This window comes from Sparus aurata, chromosome 17 (assembly GCF_900880675.1).
Source record: "Sparus aurata chromosome 17, fSpaAur1.1, whole genome shotgun sequence".
Classification (NCBI taxonomy): Eukaryota; Metazoa; Chordata; class Actinopteri; order Spariformes; family Sparidae; genus Sparus; species Sparus aurata.
The window spans coordinates 7,450,985-7,470,064 of NC_044203.1; the positions used below are offsets into that span (position 1 = coordinate 7,450,985).

The window sequence follows — 19,080 nt, forward strand, 5'->3', positions numbered from 1 at the left end:
TTAAAAGTAAAAATGAATCTATTTGCTTATTTTAAGTATTCATTGTGCATATTTATTTGTAAGGGTAAAATCCTTGAGATGAACCATTTCATTGTCAAGGGGGTCCTGAATTTGTTGCTAATTTACTAAGCTTGCTGGCTGTAGGCCACAAAACACGTGCACCCTTTTCATTAGCTGCCACTTGTAATAAGTAGTAATCTTGTGCCAATAGACCGAAGAGAGAGAACTCATTATTGAGCTGTCCTCACCAGAAAAATGGCAACAATGGTTGATTGTTTAAGGAGGTTAAAATGAACGCTGTTTACTTGACAGCGAACTCTAGTGACTGCAGCTATTATGATGGGAGCAAAGGAGGAAGTCAGATGATATAGTAATAAGAGTGAGACTCTGCAAAGACATATGGTTGAACTCACTGCTGTTGGTGTCCTGTGTGATACCACAAGTTGACAATGACTCATTTTAACTTATAATTTCTTTGATCGACTAACCTCACTTTGATACAATACTTCGAAAAATATTGATACTCATTACCATATCCGATACCCTCAAATTTTATATTATTATGTAAAGATAAATGTAACAAGGCTTTTGTACTGTGAGCACAACAACAAATAAGTTAAAACTTCTGACCATGTTCAAAGTCTTTTCCTATTAAGTGAAACTCTGCTGTCTGAGATTTCCAAGGCTTGATAGCTGTAAGGGGGAGCAACTAAGCTTTGAGAATTGAAACACACTTATTAAGAATAGTTTGCTGGGCTTTCATGTTTAATACATCAGTAATGGTGAAATTAGGACAGTCACTTACCTCTTGAAATTCTTCATAGATGTCAGCTTATCGGTAATTCAGATGTATTGCTTTGTTTGCTGTTTTGGCCTCTTCCCTTCCATTTCAAGTTTGTATTGATCCATATACTCAAAACTGTTTTATTATGTGTTTGTGATGAATCTCAGCCTTGTAGCCCATCAACTATTTTCTAATTTCTCAGTTTGTTTCTTTTGTTGAGGAACAAAATGTTCTTATCAGACAGAAGAAAGTGTCAGTAAACAAATTCATAACATGATTACTGCTTGGTGTGCTGCCAGAAATATCAGCTTATTTCACATGCCTATGAAGAAAAAACCTGATGAAGTGTGAAATGTGTCATTCATAAAGCCAACATTCAAAATAAACCAGGATTTATTTTGAAAAAAGGAGCGACAACAAAGTATTTCTCTTGTCTGTTGACTTTCTCTCTGCAGTGTTATTGTAATTGCTCCATCTATTTCTTTCAATTTTTTTTTTAAATCTGTAGTTTTGCAATCATTTTTCAAAATAAAAGAGTAGAGACAGAAACACAAAAATGTACATTTTCATGAGTCTAATTAGACAAATGTTAGTTGCAAACAGTGAGTTGATGGCAGTAGCTGATCCTGCAGTGTTGTTAGAGTTGCAGCTTTGGATTTAACAGTATGACCCTAAAACAGCACTTGAACTTAATCTGATGCACAACTGACATATGGTAATAATTAATTAAAGGATATGTTAAGTCCTGTGCCTCTGCAAGGTCATTAGTTTGATGCAAGTGTAGTAGGCTACTGTACAGCGCTGTGATGGAATAATGCAATTGGGTGAGCAAAGACTGACAAGGGAAGGATAATTAAAAAATACTTAGCTGCATGGATTACACCTATTTGCTTTATTTTCAACAGTGACATAAAACAACTGTTATCAGTATCACATCCGTGTGTAAAGTACATGCTGTACAAAAACTGGAAGCGGGAATCACTTATTACTGGGGTTTTGATATTGTTGATCCCATAAAAAAAAATAAAGCACAATATACCTAACCTTAAACTGGAATCTGAGGTAAACACACAGCTCAGCAACCTAATTGGCCATATCCACATTTTTACAGCTGTGACAGGAGAGGCAACAGAGCCGTACAACTGGTAATTACTGTACCTTGTAATCACATCACAATGGTATTAGCAATTCCTAGATGGCAGATAAATCAACAGTCATCACGAAGTTGGCGGGGTATATGCAGGAAACAGGTAGAATGTCAACAGGTAGAATGTCACAGCCATCTTTTTAGACTCAGATCTGGACTGTGTGGATGCACCTCTCCACCTCTTCCTCCTCCACTCTTACACAACAAGCAGGCATCACTCTGCCTCTGAAACCCACGTTAATGCACTGCTCTCATGCAGCTATGTGTGAACCAACATTAGGCGTTGGAGATGCACATGTAAATGTCAGATGGATTTCAGCAGCTGTGTTTGTGTGTGTGTGTGTGTGTTTTTGTGTGTTCATACAGTGCTGGTGATCTCTGAATTGAACTGTTGTTTTTATTGGAGTTCTATGAATAACCACTTGAAATACATACCTGCCAATGTTAATTTATAAAGTATATACAGTTTGTTGTGGGTCATGAAGTGCAACATGTGTAGTCAGCATGTCAGGCATGCTGAATCTTTTTCAAAAGACATGACTGCTATTAAATATATAATGCACCTCTGAAGTTTAATCAGAAACAAGCTCAGGTATGTTCACTGTTTCTAACCCAAATGCATTGGGAGTGGTTTCCAATGTAGGATTCTTAGCAAAAATGACATTCCCCTTACATTCCCCTCTCTCATGAAAAGGCCAATCCCTTACATATTGCACCATATCACTTTACCAGTTAAACTGATGAACACATTCATGTATTTATAATACATGAATGTCTTCATTCTGAAGTGTACTTTTATGTTTCGGAAGCTAAATATAAACTGTACGCTCTATTTTAATTAAACATATGCTTAAATGCATTTCACCTAAACTTTTGTTAGAATTAGTGGTATATCAAATTCCACATTTTGACACCAAGATTTTTAGGTCTTTTATTGATTTGACTTTTTTGGTTTACTGTAAATGCATATCAGTTCCAAATACCAGTTATCTGTTTCCTCCGTGACTAATAATCTGAAAAATCAATATCAGTTGATCCCTAGTTTCTAGTTACAAACATCATTGTATTACTTCCTTTACTACACATCTCTTTTAACACCCAAACATCCTTAATATCTCAGCTGGAGGTAAATTAATTCCTCAAATAAAATTCTATACTTGTGTTTTATAGTAAATACCATTTTTTGTTTGTTTGTTTGTTTTTTTATCTGGTTGGTCCTTTACTTTTATTGATAATGAACATAAACATGCAACTATTCAACCACTTATGAACAAAGCTTATTCAGGACCCTCCATTAGTGTATTTTGTAAGGTACTGAAAAAGACACCTGATCACACTGTTCTTCAGACCCATTCAGAACTTTAGTTGGTCTTGAAAAACCTGCTTAACACCTGCTGCATTCATAATAGAATCATTTGCATTGTTACAGTTAATGCCATTTCCATTGTTGCACCTTTTAACTGTAATGTTCCTCAGGGGTCCATTCCTGTCTCACTGCTGTTCTCAATATACACGCTTCCTGTTCACCACATCATCCAATGGTGTTTGACATCCTTGTTTATGTGGATGACCTTATTCCTTCTCAAGTCCAGCAACTCCAGCTGGTTAGATAATCTCCACGTATGCCTAAGTAGTATACATGTTGGGTATTGCAACAGTAATGATAATAAATGTGTTTATTAAATCAGTAAGTAAATCATTTATGAATATTTAATATTTCACAAGGTTTCATCATTCCACTCACGTTGTTTCATACTTTTAACTTAATTCAGTTTCAGAGTCCACAATGTGAGTCTTGTTTTCTTTTCTTTTTTTTAATCATTTTGCTATTATTTTGTGTCTTGTTTTTATTTTCTGTTCTTATTCTATTATAATATAAAGGTGCCCCTAACCAACTCTGAACCTCATGAATAGCAGCAGCTACCTTGCAGCTAATACATATCTGGTCAAGATGTTTTGAACCTTTATCTCAGCTATTTTGGCAATTCTTGTGTGAACAATTGAGTGTGACACTATGAATTCCCTTCAGAGGACAACATTTTGTGTGCAATGTTTTAGCATAAACTGGGCCTCACACCTCTAGACCTTTCTGCACAAAGCCAACACATCCCTCAACACATTTACAATGATTGTGTATTTAGTTCTGAGAAACACATGTCAAAACACATCTGAACCCAGATCTGTAGAGTGGCTGAACACATTCTGGAGACACAGCCATCACTGTGTAGTCAGTCAAGTGAATTTTGGACATTAGTCAGTGCTGAGTTTTACAAATGTTCTGCGTTGTCATCTGAGCTAGTGAGAGGTCAGCAGTGTGTAGGAAACATCTCCGGTTTTGTGGTTTAATTCTTATCAGAGCCCAGTATAAGCGCTGCTCTATCCTGTAAAGCCTTGAAACTGTGATTATAGTCAGAGAGCGGCATCCCACCACCATCACCTTTTCTCCCCTCACCCCCTTCCATCCTCCACACCTCCCCCTGCAGCTAGCTGCTCCCGACTCCTCGGTTCTCCTTTACCAGGGCCAGCCAGACCTCAAAGGAATAACAAACACAAAGCAGGCAGGAGAAACACACAACTGAGGTGACTGATTGAAATTCACAGTGTGAGCAATTCCAATCTTTCGCATGTTGTTTCTGGCTGCCTGGCAATCGAGTTTGTTGTGGGGGAAGAGTGTGACTACTAGATGTATCACTGTGAAGCGATACAGCAGAGGTCTTCTCAGGGGTCCTCAGTAGTGGGCGAGCTCTGATTGTTTGGTAATAGCGTGACAGGGGTGGGCGGGGCTTCCACTGACTCATGGATGATCCATCAGAGCTCATCAGCACCAGAGCACAGCTCAGATTGTATTTTTAGACTCCAAATTTGAAAGGATTCCCTTTGTTTGTCAACCTGACAAACCTTTCATATGATTGCACTTTTCAAGCTTTATAGAAAGTTGCTGTTGAGTGAGTAACTTAAAATCCTTACAGTCTGGTCAGTGAGCATAATTTGACCTCAACCTTGACTGACAGCTGTTCCTTTTGGCTGAATTTACCACCTTAAGCAATGATACTTTGTCCGTTGGTCAGCTTTCTGTGCATGATATCAAAATCTTGTCAAAAACTACTGTCTCATCCTCATGGAAAGCAAAAGAGTCACCAGTGCTGGAGCTGTGGGTTTTGGTGTGTTGCATCGTGCTCATCATGGGAGAAAGCCCGACACTTGGTAGTCAGCAGTCCGCAGGGCTTCTATCCTCTTCTCTTCTCTTAGCACTGTACTTGGCAACTTTGGCAATGTGAACAACTTATGTAACCCAAGTAGCGAAATAATCATTTTGATTATTAACTGGAATGTGTTGCTTTACGGAGTTACAGACAAATGTCATGTGATTACAGTAATGCTTACTTTGTAATGTACCCCAAACACTGATTCTCTAAGTTGAAGCATTTAGGTCCATTACAAATCAAGAAATTACTAGGATCTGTATCTGTTAATCATGTATGTAGCATCCATACACACGTGGGTGGGGAATCAGCAATAAGCAGTTCAGGCAGAGAAGAGCAATAATGTTGATGGTCTATAGGAGCAATTTAATGGTGGGTCATCTAGCAAAATGGTTGAACTGGTCTCAACGTCTTGATTGCATGCAAAGTTATCTTGCAGATAGATGGTGGTGGTCAACTGAATACATGCAAGAACATAATCCTGGTTGAGTACAACATGACAGCTGCATGAATACTGATACTTATAGATTATTATAATAATACATACTTAATGATTATTACAACAAAGGATGAATTGTTAGCCACCATGAGTGTTACAAACTCACAGATTAGTCGCTCAAACTGGACTTGCTGGATTGTATTTCATGTCTCACCAGAACCAAAAGCACCAGGACGACCAACCATGGTTCTTGTTTTTAATGCAGACACATGTTCAGCCTTGACACGTTCTAACACGTGCAGGGCACGTACTCTCTTTTTGTATTCTGTAAATGCAAACAAGGAATGTGTTTTTCTGCTGCTACTTGGTGTAACTTGGTTGCAGAAGCACCAACTGACAAATACACCAGTAATGGCTAGGAAGAACAAGACGGAAAGCTAGCAGACATGGATGTAAGAAATGCTGAGCAACAAATCTCAGTTAGGTAGATAGTTTTTGTTGAAGGAACTACACCAAACATGTCTGTCCAAACACATAAACACAGAATGTGTCCAGAAAAACTGGATGTCATCATAACTCTGTGTATAAGAACTCCACAGAGTGCCTTTGAGTTGCTGACTTCAGAAAACATGACCGACTAAGTTCAAAACAAATACAACTTCTCTCAGCTTCTTTAAAAAAAGTACATGTTCATTTATCTTGAATAAATAGATAAAAAAACAAATAAATAAAAAAACAAACAAACAGTGGCTTTAAAGCACATCCCATTTACTCTACGTGTCAAAGTTAAAAAATTTAGCCATGAGGAGTTGTCCAAAGCCTGTGCATATATGTTTCTCCTGTGAACAGGAAGTAGCAGGGTCCTGTTTCTAAATTACGTGGTATCTGTTATAAGTATACCTTTCGAAAGTAAACTAATTTACCTACTTGCAATTCAGTACATTTTTCAAAAGTACGCTGAAGTAAATAGAGACATCATTATTAATTATGTTTGTCAAACTAACTTTCCATTGTAAGTATTTGCATTTTCGTATGTTCAAAGCTACACTTAAATATAACTTGAATATGTTTGGAAGTCTACTTAAATACACCTGTAGTGAAGTGGAATTAAAGTACACTTCAAGAAAGCATACTAGTGGTGTATTACAAATAAAATGAACATAAGCATACTTTCTGAAAGTACACTTAACTACTATTATAATGCTGTAATTGCAAATTGCAAAATGTTCTTTCTTTGTCCTTTTCGCAGAACTCAAAAATCTTGGATGGTTACAAAATTATCGCCAATAATCAACATCTACAATTCAAAATATGTATGTTCACGTCACGCTCTAATGAAAATGCTACTGATTTATCATCATGGGAAACAAATGACCTAGTGTTTTGGAGCTTGACCCATTCTAGGGAGTATAAACAGGACATCTCTACTTCAGCTAGTTCAGCAAGATTGCAGCATTTAAAACAAGGTAACTCATCACGGATTGGTGAGTGGGTTACTGTCATTGGTCACTGTCGGTGCAACTTTTAAAATATTGTAGATTTTTGATCCAATAAAGGTGTCCCTAAAATGAAACTTTTAATTTTTTAAGTTTTGGATCACTGCTGCACATACATACTGAGTGTTATTTGTCATTCCTCCATGCAGACTGTCCGCCTTACAGTCTGTACTCGGCTGTTTTTGGTGGGTAACATGATGGAGCATTAGCTGACTATGATTTCCACATAATCCTTCACGTCTGTTGTGAAGACATGTGATGCAGCTAAATGATGACGCATCAGGCTGAGATTTAGGACTTGTTAATCTTTGTGTTGTGTGTGTTTGTGTGTGGGTGCAAACTCATATTCTGGCTGAGACTGGTGTGTCTGTGAGCAGAATGCATTCCTAGGCACAAAGCATACTGTAGTTGTTGATCAATAGTACAGCATGTACAGTACATAGCCCAAGAGAAGTTAAGAAAGTGAAGTGGATTATTTCATTTTATCAACAATGCACTATAATGCTATACAGTACTGCATTTTGAATATTCATTTTATATTATCATACTCACTGATCTGAGGCATATACAGATTTACTGTCAACTTGGAGCAGAGATGTAAGATAGCACTCTGGCTATTTAAAGCCTTAAATCCTGATTACATTATAAGTGCAGAACTTCTTCACATTGAAGACACTATTTCTGTCTATTATGACTTTGGCCAGGGAGAGACACTGGCTGTGGTCCAATTCAATTATTTCCTCTCAGTAAAACTTTTATTTCTCACAGCAAAATTAACTTCTTCCCCATCTACTTCACTGACACTGTCTGTAACCCTGCTCTGCATGGATATGATGGTGGATGTTTTCCAGGTGTTTTTCCACTGTGACACTTTAGCTTTTTCCACAACAGACAGAGAGTTAAAGTGACATGCTCCTCCTAGCCCCTGTGCACTATGGCCCATCTGCTCCTCCTGCCACCAGCTACATGTAGATCAATATTTGAGTTGGGTATGCAGCAACAGAGGTGTGTTTGTGTAGCAGCTGCCTATCTCTATGGAGCAGCCCGTTATAGTGTCAAGACTGGCGGATGGGAATTGGCCGATGAGGGAGGCTGGTGTGGGAAGGGTGGGGGTATGAACCTAGGATGACCTGACAGCTCAGATATTTAATAAATGTCTTAACCTGGACTTCCAGTGAACGTGTTGGACAGTTATGAATATAGCTTCACGTTCAACCTTTCACCCTGCTGAAGCTTCCCGATGAAAACATGGAAGGACATAGAGGATTTGGCTGTTACACTGTTCACCTCTATTACAAAGCTGTTAATACTCAGTCACACTGCTGGCCAAATGTAATCTCAGTCACATATACCTGGCTGGCTCAGACAGTGCAAGGGTTAGTTAAAGTGGTTACTCTTTAGGAAAAGAGTTATTTACTTTTTTTCACAGAAGTAGTTATGCAGTTCTGAGTATAGTGGTACCTTTACATTTTTGGGCTTTCTAAAAATGAAACTACACTAAACTACATTGCATTCTGGTCCATAAAGCCACGGTCCATCATGTAAGGGTTTAAGCACAGTTACAGTGCTGCTTCAATGTATGTGAACCCCTTGAGCAGTTTAGATGTTTCTGTTGTTTTACCATGGTTTTCTTATTTTATCATCACCAGTTTCTATATATGAAATGTCAGATGTATGTTAATTGCTTGTACTTGTTCAGTGGGACTTGTTTAAGTAGCCCAAAAACTACATGAAACATGGAATTAGTGCATGTGCAAAAGTAAGTAAACCCCCAGCTGCACTGGTAATGCCAAGCAGGTAACAGACTCAGGTGAAGCAAATTTGGGTGCTTATTGAATCATTTAAGCAGACCAATGAAATAAGACATCCTTGGGAAAGGGTCTGGCCAGAACTAATTAAAAGAAAGGAAACCAACCAAACCACTTCTATACATATCAATAATGCCGAGAGGAAAGGAGATATCTGAGGACACAAGGAAGAGGGTAATGACAGCCCATCAGTCTGGGGAGGGCTATAAGACCATCTCCAAAAGATTCTAGCTCCATCCATCAGACAAATCATTTACAAATGGAGGGCCTTCAGCGTGACAGCAACTTTGCCTAGAAGTGGATGCTCATCAAAACCAGAAGCACCGGAAACATAATGAATCAGGTAAAGGCCAACCCACACATCACATCTACAGGGCTTGAAGACCTCCGGCACGGTGCCGGAAAACCGGCATAGCAATATTTTGGTGAAGTGTTTTTTTTTTTTTTTGTAACCAGTCGTACCAATGGTACTCAACGTAACCAAGGAGTTCTAGCCAATCAGAGCAGAGTAGAGCGGGCCTTAAGTTTTCAGGCACCTCGGACAACGTAGCCAGAGCGATTGATGTAACATTAGCCCAGAGGCAGCCCTGCACATTTTTCATTCAGACAAACTAATGCGACTGCCACAGTTGTTAGATTTCATCAATGAGACCAACATTAATCTCCTAAAAAGAATTTAACCAGCCAGCGGTAAACCTCTAAAAGTGTGCAGATAAGTTACTTGGCTCGTTTTCTCCCCCAGGATAACGATGGAGTTTGGCCCTGGGCGATCAGATCAGTAGACCGGCGCTGCTGCCGCTGTGACAGCCGTTGCCCTGGTCCCCGGTCGCGGCTCCCACAGACTCTGCACTGGATTAAACTGTGACTTTCTCACATGAAAAAATATTAAAACTGTGACGTGTTAACAGCGCTAAAGCCAGAATTAAAACAGCTTTTAGCAGCTTTACTGCTATCGCTGTCGATTGCCGCGAACTGGCGATAGCGATGCTAATTTCTGTTAGCCCGTCTATGAGGTTTTACGTTATACGTTAGCGTTAAGCTAGCGGACTTTATGCTTAGTGATACTGGCTGTGTGTGTTTTGAACGTTGTTTCAAACTATAATGTGGGTTTAATTGAACATCTTCGCTGCTTAAATATATATTGCCGCTTAATATAGGCCTATTGCTTTACTCTTTTTAGTTTATGTATGCCATTTTTACTGTAGGGCATGCTAATCTTCAATTTGGAGTGACAAATAAAACCTTGAAGCAAAAAAATGTCCTTTTGTTGGAGAGCTGACATTGATGTACATACAGTAATTCAGTAACAGTTGTAAATATACCTTTGTACGGTTTATTTTTAATATTTTACCGTTCAAAAGCAAGCTCACTACTGTCCGTCCCATAGAAGAACATGACAGCGGCAGCCTAGTTTGGAACTATCGGGAGCTACATGAACCACGTGACCGCGCTGGCGGCGACATCAAAAGCTGTCATAACTCTCAGTCCTCTGCTGGACTCAAAGCCTCCTCTCAGTCCTCTGCTAGGCTCCAAGCTTCCTCTTAGTCCTCTGTCTCTGCCGGACTCAAAGCCTCCTCTCAGTCCTCTGCCGGGCTCCAAGCCTCCTCTCAGTCCTCTGCCGGGCTCCAAGCCTACTCTCAGTCCTCTGCTGGACTCAAAGCCTCCTCTCAGTCCTCTGCCGGGCTCCAAGCTTCCTCTTAGTCCTCTGTCTCTGCCGGACTCAAAGCCTCCTCTCAGTCCTCTGTCTCTGCCGGACTCAAAGCCTCCTCTCAGTCCTCTGCCGGAACACGACACTCCCCAATGCATAAAAAATGTTCAGGCACAGGATTTTTTCCTGCTTCAAGCCCTGCATCTAGAGAGTTGCATACCTCTCTGGTAGCATGTAGGACACATGTGCCTGCATCTACAAACCTTCTGGAAGTCAATTCTCTGGACAGATGAGTCAAAAATATAATTATTTGGTCACAATCAAAACCACCATGTTTGGAGAAAAGCCAACATTGCGTATCAAGAAAAGAACCTCCTCCCAACAGTGATGCATGGTGGTGGAAATGTGAAGGTCTGGGGCTGCTTTTCTGCTTCTTGACCTGGACGACTCCATATTATCCAAGGAACCATGAACTCTCAGGCCTATCAACAAATTATTGACAATAATCTCCTGCAATTAGTCAGGGAGTTGAAGCTGGGACAAAAATCTATTATGCAACAAGACAATGACCCAAAGCATTCCAGAAAAACTACAAAGGAATGGCTTCAGAGAAAGAGGATCCGTACTCTGGATTGCCCCAGCCAAAGTCTGGACTTTAATCCATGTTGTGGGAGGACACAACATGGATCCATGTTGTGGGAAGACCTGAAGACGTTGATTCATACCTGCTGTCCCTCCAACCTCTCTCAACTGGCTGAGTTCTGCAAGGAGGAATGGGCAAAAATCCCCATAATCAGATGTGAGAGACTAGTTAGTGGTTTCGGAAGACGTTTGGTTAAAGTAATGGCAGCGAAAGGAGGAGCCACAAGCTAGTAACTGAAAGGGTTCACATATTTTTGCACATGTTAAATATTATTTATTTTTTATGAAATAAAACACTTTGACTTAAATAATGAAGATATATATCTATTTGTGTTTGTGTCTATTATTATTGAAGGTGGGCTTTACAAATTGGTATTTGAATGCGTGTTTAATGGGTTTTAATGAGGGTTTACACATTTTCACGCAGCACTATAAATGGTTTTGTCTGTGATTTGGGGGAAAATGTTCACGAAATGATATGTTCTTACAGATCTTGTAAGATTATGGATGGATTGTGGCCAACCAATCAAATAACAACTATGCAAATTTGGCAGGTAAACCACCATTTGTGCCAACACTGACAAAGCACCAGACTTTGACAGACAATTTTGAGACTGGATACTTTCTATCAATTGTCCTTGCAGCAGTTTGACAGAGTAGAGTAAACATGTGGGACATAAAACAGTTCAGATTACCAAAAGGTGGTGGCTTTGGTAAAATGTTGCATTAAACAAAAATTTAAAAAACAAATGTCAACACACTGATGATGTTGATCACCACAGTCAATACAGTATTAGATTGCATTGTGGCTTTGATAGAAATATCAAAACAATATCACACAATCTAGGCTACACCTGGATGTTGTCCACAAAAGGAAGAGTACTAGTACTAGCTGTTATCAGCAGAGCTTTCAAATTATTTGATTGTACGTTCAAGTTCAAGCCCAAACTGTAAACAATGGCGGAGAACGGACAACAACAACAGAGCGGGGCCGTAGCCAGGCTTTTTGAAATACCGAGGTCCATTTTTAAAATGAAATGTCTAAGCATACTACTGAGTCATGACCTAATATTTTAATGCCATGTTTAGTCACATTATTACCTATCCATCCAAACATCCAAATAATATTATTGATGGATAATTCAAACTGTGACTGAACATGGCCTTAAAATATTCTGATTCATTGCATGTCCTTTCGTTTTTTAGCCTAGGCTACATTTACAGTAAGTTACAGGTTAGCATCTCTATTGGCTATCTGTTGCATCTGTAGGCTAGTTCACTATTTTTCTCATTCTCTTAGCTTAGTACAGTTCTCACCCAAAATCTTTTGACTGAATGTTTTTTCGAGCCGTAGCCAAGTCATGTTCCCAATTTGTAATTTGTGAAACACGTTACAGGGCATTTTACTTGACACATGCTAAAAAAAGATTTACAGCCTCACCCCACACCATGTTCTCTAATGCAGACATCAAGTTTAAATATTTGACCAACAGTGTTTTACAGGAGGAGGATGATCTGAACAGCTGTTATATTCTCACTTAAAATGTTTTTTGTCTTTTCCGTGAAATTTTCAATCTATAAAATCAAACCATGCCATTTTCTCTCAAGTTTTACTCTTTCAAATAATCAACCATCTACAGAACTTTTCAGTACACTATTTTTCTACTTTTTCTTCTCATCATCATTATCATTAATTATTATTGTTATTAATAATATTGTTTAAAGTGAGGCTGCACACGCTGGTAACGATACCATTGGCTGTAGAGTGTGACAATCTGTCAATAAAAATCAGCCACATGTTCTCCTCTGACCTACACTGATCTCATAAGTCGCCTCTGTGAAGTTTGAATGACGGAAATCCGTCATAGCGACGGAGAACTTTAATCCATGCAAATGGTAACTTGGATTGGTGCAGCCTCTTACCACTACGTTGCATCTTTGCTCCGATTCATTCAATTGCCGTTCTAAAAATAGACCTGCAGACCTCACCTCGCAGTATCGTTATCTTCCTCCTGTCAAATGAAAATGTCCCGCGATTTCCACCGGTACATCGGATAACTTCCTGCATGCGGTTTCAAAATAAAAGCTGTCCGGTGTGTTAATATGTTTAACATGATGCTGTTGGGGGCTTCTTCTATTTTTTTCTCTCAGAAATTTTTACCGAGGTCTGGACCTCGGTGACCTCATAGCTGGCTACGGCCCTGCAACAGAGCCAAAAAATGCCCCTCCATTGCCTAGTCAAAGACAAGAAATAAGAAGACTGACAAAGAAAAGCAGTGTAAAAAGAAAGAATTGGACCGACCCAGAAAGAAAACATGGATAATTATTGGAGCATCATTTCAGAGGTGGAGGGAGCTGTGGGATTTGTAAGGACTCGAGAGTGACGCAGAGTTAGCTGCTTTTCTGAGTAAGGACCCCTGCTTGCTTCATTCTATGGCTTAACCACAAGCCTATGGTGGCGGCAGTTACAGTAATACTCGTAATAGCGCATATCGCCTTACAATGTTGCAGTCGAACTACGTAGCTTGTTGGTAAATCTAGCTTGTTAGCTTGTATGCTAACTCCGTGTTTAGCTTTGTCTTTATGGCTACTGGTTAGCAAAAGTGTCTTTCAAGAGACTGGGCGGTTATAATGTTAGTTTGTGTTCAGTACACTCTGAAGTGGTTGAATTGGTTTGGAGAAATAACATTACTCTTGCTACAGAAAGGCAGCATGGCAACAATGTTGAACCGGGGAATGATTAGCTGGTAACTCCATCTACAGCAATGTGACATTGAAAATGATTTCTTTTTTGTTTTGATATTTGGGAATTTTGATGTGTTTTCAACAGAGATCTTTCCATTTTTGCACCAGGTCATTTTTTTTCAGTGACAAGATTTTTACAATGTCAGTCATTTTTCACATCAACTTCTGTCACTGTTTTTGTTTGAGGAGGCGGTTTGAGGGGAAGGGCAAGGTGAGTGTAATTTGCATATATGCATATTAATGAGATAACTCCTCTGAATGAGTTTTGCAGTTATGGAGCTGAAACAGATGTAAAATGAGGACACACCTGGCACGCAGCCCCCACAAGTTTACCTGAAACTCTAGGAGCAGCTGTTAATGTCTGTTTTGGGCCTTTTGTGAGCTGTTTTGTGTGGGTAAAGACGTGGCTATTCATTGTCAAGAGTGTCTCTGGGCTCATTAGGTAGAGTGGGCAGATGGGCTGCTGCCATGCTGCCATGCCGCTGCTCCGCCACCCGGCCTGTCCACTCCACCTAACAAGTCCAGACACAATGCATCTGCAACAGCTACAGTCGAGGTGTGTTTACTGTGGCGACACAGCGTACTGCATCAGTTCCATCACAGGCTGTTTGTTTTAAACAACTGTGGGAAAAACACAGGCTCAGCCCATTTACACCAGACATCTACCAAACATACGGTAAGGAAACAGGACATTATACAGCCACTTCCTGTCTCTTTTGTAGTCTGATGATACAGTAAATGAATTGTGGCCCACTGAGCTTCTTTCCTTCTCTCTGGATGTACATTGGATTACCAGATCACTCAGGAGGGTGTGGACACAGGAGCACAGCCAAGGCATATGGCCGTGTATGCTGGTATCACCAATCTCTGTCAGTGCAACTGATACGTGTTATTTCCTAACTGTATGTTCAGTGGCTGTCTGGTGTTAGTGGGGTGTACCTTCTTGCTTGAAATTGTTGAAGTTACTTCAAACAAACAGCCAGTGGTGGAGCTAATGTAGGAGTCTGTGAGCTGCAGTTGCTCTAGTAAACAGATGGACACTATGGCTGTCACAGCTGCAGGGTCTCTGAGCTTGTTAAGTACAGCAGACATGCCAATTAGTAGCCAAGCAGCGGCAGGGTAGCCCAGCCCAGACAACTGCCTTTATCCGACCACTCCGTTGCCTCTTGTCTGACCCATTTGGCAGAAAAGTTGTATTGAAACATACCGCCTCAACGGCTGCCAATTACACAGTAGCGTGTACGTTCTGCGCTTGTGCAACATGCAATAGATCTCCTTAACAGCGGGTGGCGCTAGTCTTGCGCCAGTAATCCAAAACATGAAAACAGGAAATGATGGAACGGAGTGCATAGAAAAACAAAGCGCACACAATAGAGTTCAGCGGCGCACACAGAATTCCGCCCCTTCCACACACTGCGCTGATTCGCTAGCACACTGCCAATCAGAATGGTCATACAGCTAGCACACAACCAATCAGAGTATCTAATGACTCTGACGGCCAACATCCAACGTTTTCAGACTTTGCAAGTTGAATTGGAGCAGATGCTGTTTACGTGGTTCCAAAAGCTTCCAACAAAGCTGAAGGCACCGAACAGATTTGTTCCCTTAACTTTGTCGTTATTATCGTAACTAACTGAAGAAACTACTAAGCAGTCATCTGAATGTCTATAAGTAAGCCCTCCATGTTTTGTAAACACAGTTAGGTCATCAATATCAATGCAACATGAATATTCATTTTCCTAAGCTGCTGACACAGTTTCTAGTGTTACTGTACAAAGGTTCTTGCTGTCAGTGTGTCAAACCACAATGTTGGGACTAGAAGACCGGTTGGACGATAGTCCATTCAGAGAACAAAAGGTCCACTGTAATGCTAATCAGCTGTTGTACTGTAATATAAGACGCAGATATCTGTAAACACATTGTTTAACTAGTAATTGCGATATCCCAAGACTCCCTTTAAAAAAAATCATGTACTTTCGTGAGTTGTAAAGTTATGAAAATCTTCGATTTGTATAAAAACAAATTCTTAATTATCTATTATTATTATTTATGTAGCACCTTTAAAACAGAGTTTACCAACAGTCAAGCCAAACACAAGGAAGCGTGGTCTGAGGTGCATTGAAACAAGAAGGCAGACCACAAAATATAAAAACGCAAAAAGTCAAAATAAGTCATTATAAGTAAAAAATAAAAAAAGTGATAAAACAGGCAAAATCACAGAAAAGGAAGAGAGTGGAGAAAAAAAGGAAATACAAATATATACAAAAAATTATGAAAAGCACAATTAGAAGGACAATTAGAAGGCAACTTTACATCAAGGAATTAAGAACGGATAAAAATGATTATGAGCAGTAAAATGAATAAGGGACAATGAATAGACTATAAATAATAAGAGAATACAATCATAAAGGACAGTAAGAAAAAAGGAAAAGGCTTCACAGGGGAGGAATTAAAAACAGATAAAGATCTTGTGTACACAATTGCATGTGACACCTCTGTTTATTTCAAACTGAACTCTCAATGCAGTTGCTACAGCATGCTGCCATTTCATATTTTTTCTCGTTTCATTTGGCATAAAATAAAAAAAAAAAATTAAAAAAAACATCTCTGTGTGTTTTTTCGCAAAAGCAACACACTCATCACATATTGAAGGCTATATGCAGACTGTGCACGTGTACCTTTAAAAGGGAGCCTGAGTCAGAGCAGGGAAAAGTGTCAAAAAATTATTCATTGTGGTCTGTTGCTGTTTTCATTTGAAGATGAAAATAGTACCCTAAGAGTTTTACAATAATTGTTCTACCTGGAGATGTCCGGCTGTAGCCGGCAGCTCTGTTGGTGGCACTGTTAAGCTTCATTAGACTGCCTCATAATTGCCAAATCTTTGTTAGTGAGGATAATTGTAGATGTTGCATACTGTTTATTTACAACACCAAGATCTAGTTTGTAGGCTAACAAAATATTGGTATGCATGATATACAAGTCCCTCCTCCTGTTCTGCCTTAACACCATGGCGATGGCTTCCACTGAAAGGAGATTCATTTGTAGATATTGTACTTGATGTTAGCTAATGTCACATGATAGCTCATAGATAGCTGACACTTCCTAACGTTAGACCTTGTTCCAGCAGAGTCCTGGTAAACCAAAAATAATGTTAATGACTTAAAAAAAGTATAATAATTGTGTGATAAAACAACAGCAGAAAGAAACATACTTGCCGTGTCAGTTGAACTATTGTTACTGCTTTCTATGCTAAGGTCAGAGCAAACCTCTGGTCCACATGAGTGAGCCTGGTATTATTCAGTTTCTGGGGAAAACACTCACAACATGTCATTCTTGACTTGAAAATATTATTAACAACATATTGCTCCAGAATATCAGATCAAATGTTGTATACGAATGTTGGCATATAGGTGAGCCCCATTTATAATGATGCCATAATTCACTAAATTGTCTCTCTCTCCCCCCCTGTCTTTCTTCCAATGTTTTTTTTTTCTTTTTTTTTTTTCCCCAGACACTCTATGCAGCAGCAAACCAACAAAGTCATCACCAGCACAAGCCAACTCATCAAACAGCTTTCCGATATAATCAGTGGCTCTTCACGGGTATTTTATGCTCCCTCTCCTCCCTCATTGACTGTCTTTTGAAAAAAAATGTGGAATGAAAAACATTTGTACCAATTACAGCTGATCTTGTTTTGTTGCACAGCAAGACCGTCTGCGCCTGACCAGACTAAAGACTGAACTCTCAGAGTCTGTGCAGCGTTATGGGGATCTGCAAAAGGTATCCACGTATAGAATATCTCCATTTGCTTCTTTAAACTTATTGATATGTTCAATCAGTTCCTATTAATAACTGATAATTAGATAGAGTTGCTCCACTGGCAGAAAGTTGAACATATCTGAGAAGCTACTTGTTGCACAAACATTTCCAATTAAAACATGTTTGACGTTTTTCAAAAGAAGGAATAAAAAAACTCTGTCCCTTCATGTGCTCCTCTTTCAGAAAATTGCTGAGCGCTCTAAGGCCTTACTCCCTCCAGCACAGAAAGAGAAGAGGAAGGTGAGCTGATATGCAGGATGAAAATCCTGCCTTTGTTTCTCTGTCATTCATAAAACACAGGATGATGAGATGGCATTTCTCTGCTCGATGGCACCCTCACAAGGGCTTCTTTGAAGCTCAGCCTAGTCTCCTCTACTCTGTTATATTACAGTGGACTCCATTCATCACATCCAACTCTTATGCACTGCTGAAATGTCTTCTTTTTTTATCTATAAAATAGTTTATTTTCACTGTGAAGTCCTCTAAAAGGGGCTGGTAATTTATCAAATGAAAGTCAATTCTAATTACAGACGGACTGGACGTGAGTGAATCCTTATTTTTGATTACTAAAACAAGATGATATAGAGGAAAACGTATTGATCTCCATTTTTTTATAGGGGGTGATCGTAACAGCAGAAATAATAAATAGTGAAGGAACTATGGATGTTTATGGAGTTAGAATATACTGGAGCTTTGTACAGAAGACTGAACAGAGTGTGGACTTTTGCCATGTATGGATTTTCTTTGACTTTCATTTTTACACAATTACACAATTACCAAATCATAAATGTGCTTTGCAAACCAAATCTTAAATAATAATAATAATAATAATAAAAATTATATATATATATATATATACATATATATATATATATATATTTTATTTTTATTTTTTTCTGAATACACTGTTCAATATATATATATATATATATACATATACATATATATATATATATATATATATATATATATATATATATATATATATATATATAAATATATATATATGTATATATATATATATATATATATACATTGAACAGTGTATTCAGATCTCCACATTAAAATACCCGCCCAAAAATGACATAGTTGTGTACTTGTTTACACAGAGTTGTGTATAGAGAGCTGGAGAGTGAGAAAGGAAGTCAGCAAACAAGGCTTGAATATATCACTGGACTCGGCACTCCACAGAGACTCTGGTTGTCTCTTTTCTTTCCCCCCTCTTCTTACAGAACATAAACACCTGACAATGAAGGTCACCTCAGTGGATCGCACCTGTAGTTGAGTTGGTAAACAGGAGTGGGGATAAATCCACTTTTTAATCCCAAAAGATAAAACATAATCTCTGA

At 39.0% G+C, this 19,080-nt stretch overlaps 1 protein-coding gene across 1 annotated transcript in view; it reads left to right on the forward strand.

Moving 5' to 3' along the window:
• The window catches only part of tsnare1 (T-SNARE Domain Containing 1), a 239,776-nt gene that overhangs the window by 98,669 nt on the left and 122,027 nt on the right, over positions 1-19,080 (forward strand). The window contains exons 5-7 of the mRNA XM_030394837.1: positions 17,424-17,514; positions 17,618-17,692; positions 17,915-17,971. Of these exons, the coding sequence (XP_030250697.1) occupies positions 17,424-17,514; positions 17,618-17,692; positions 17,915-17,971 (223 nt within the window). The remainder of the gene's footprint in view (positions 1-17,423; positions 17,515-17,617; positions 17,693-17,914; positions 17,972-19,080) is intronic.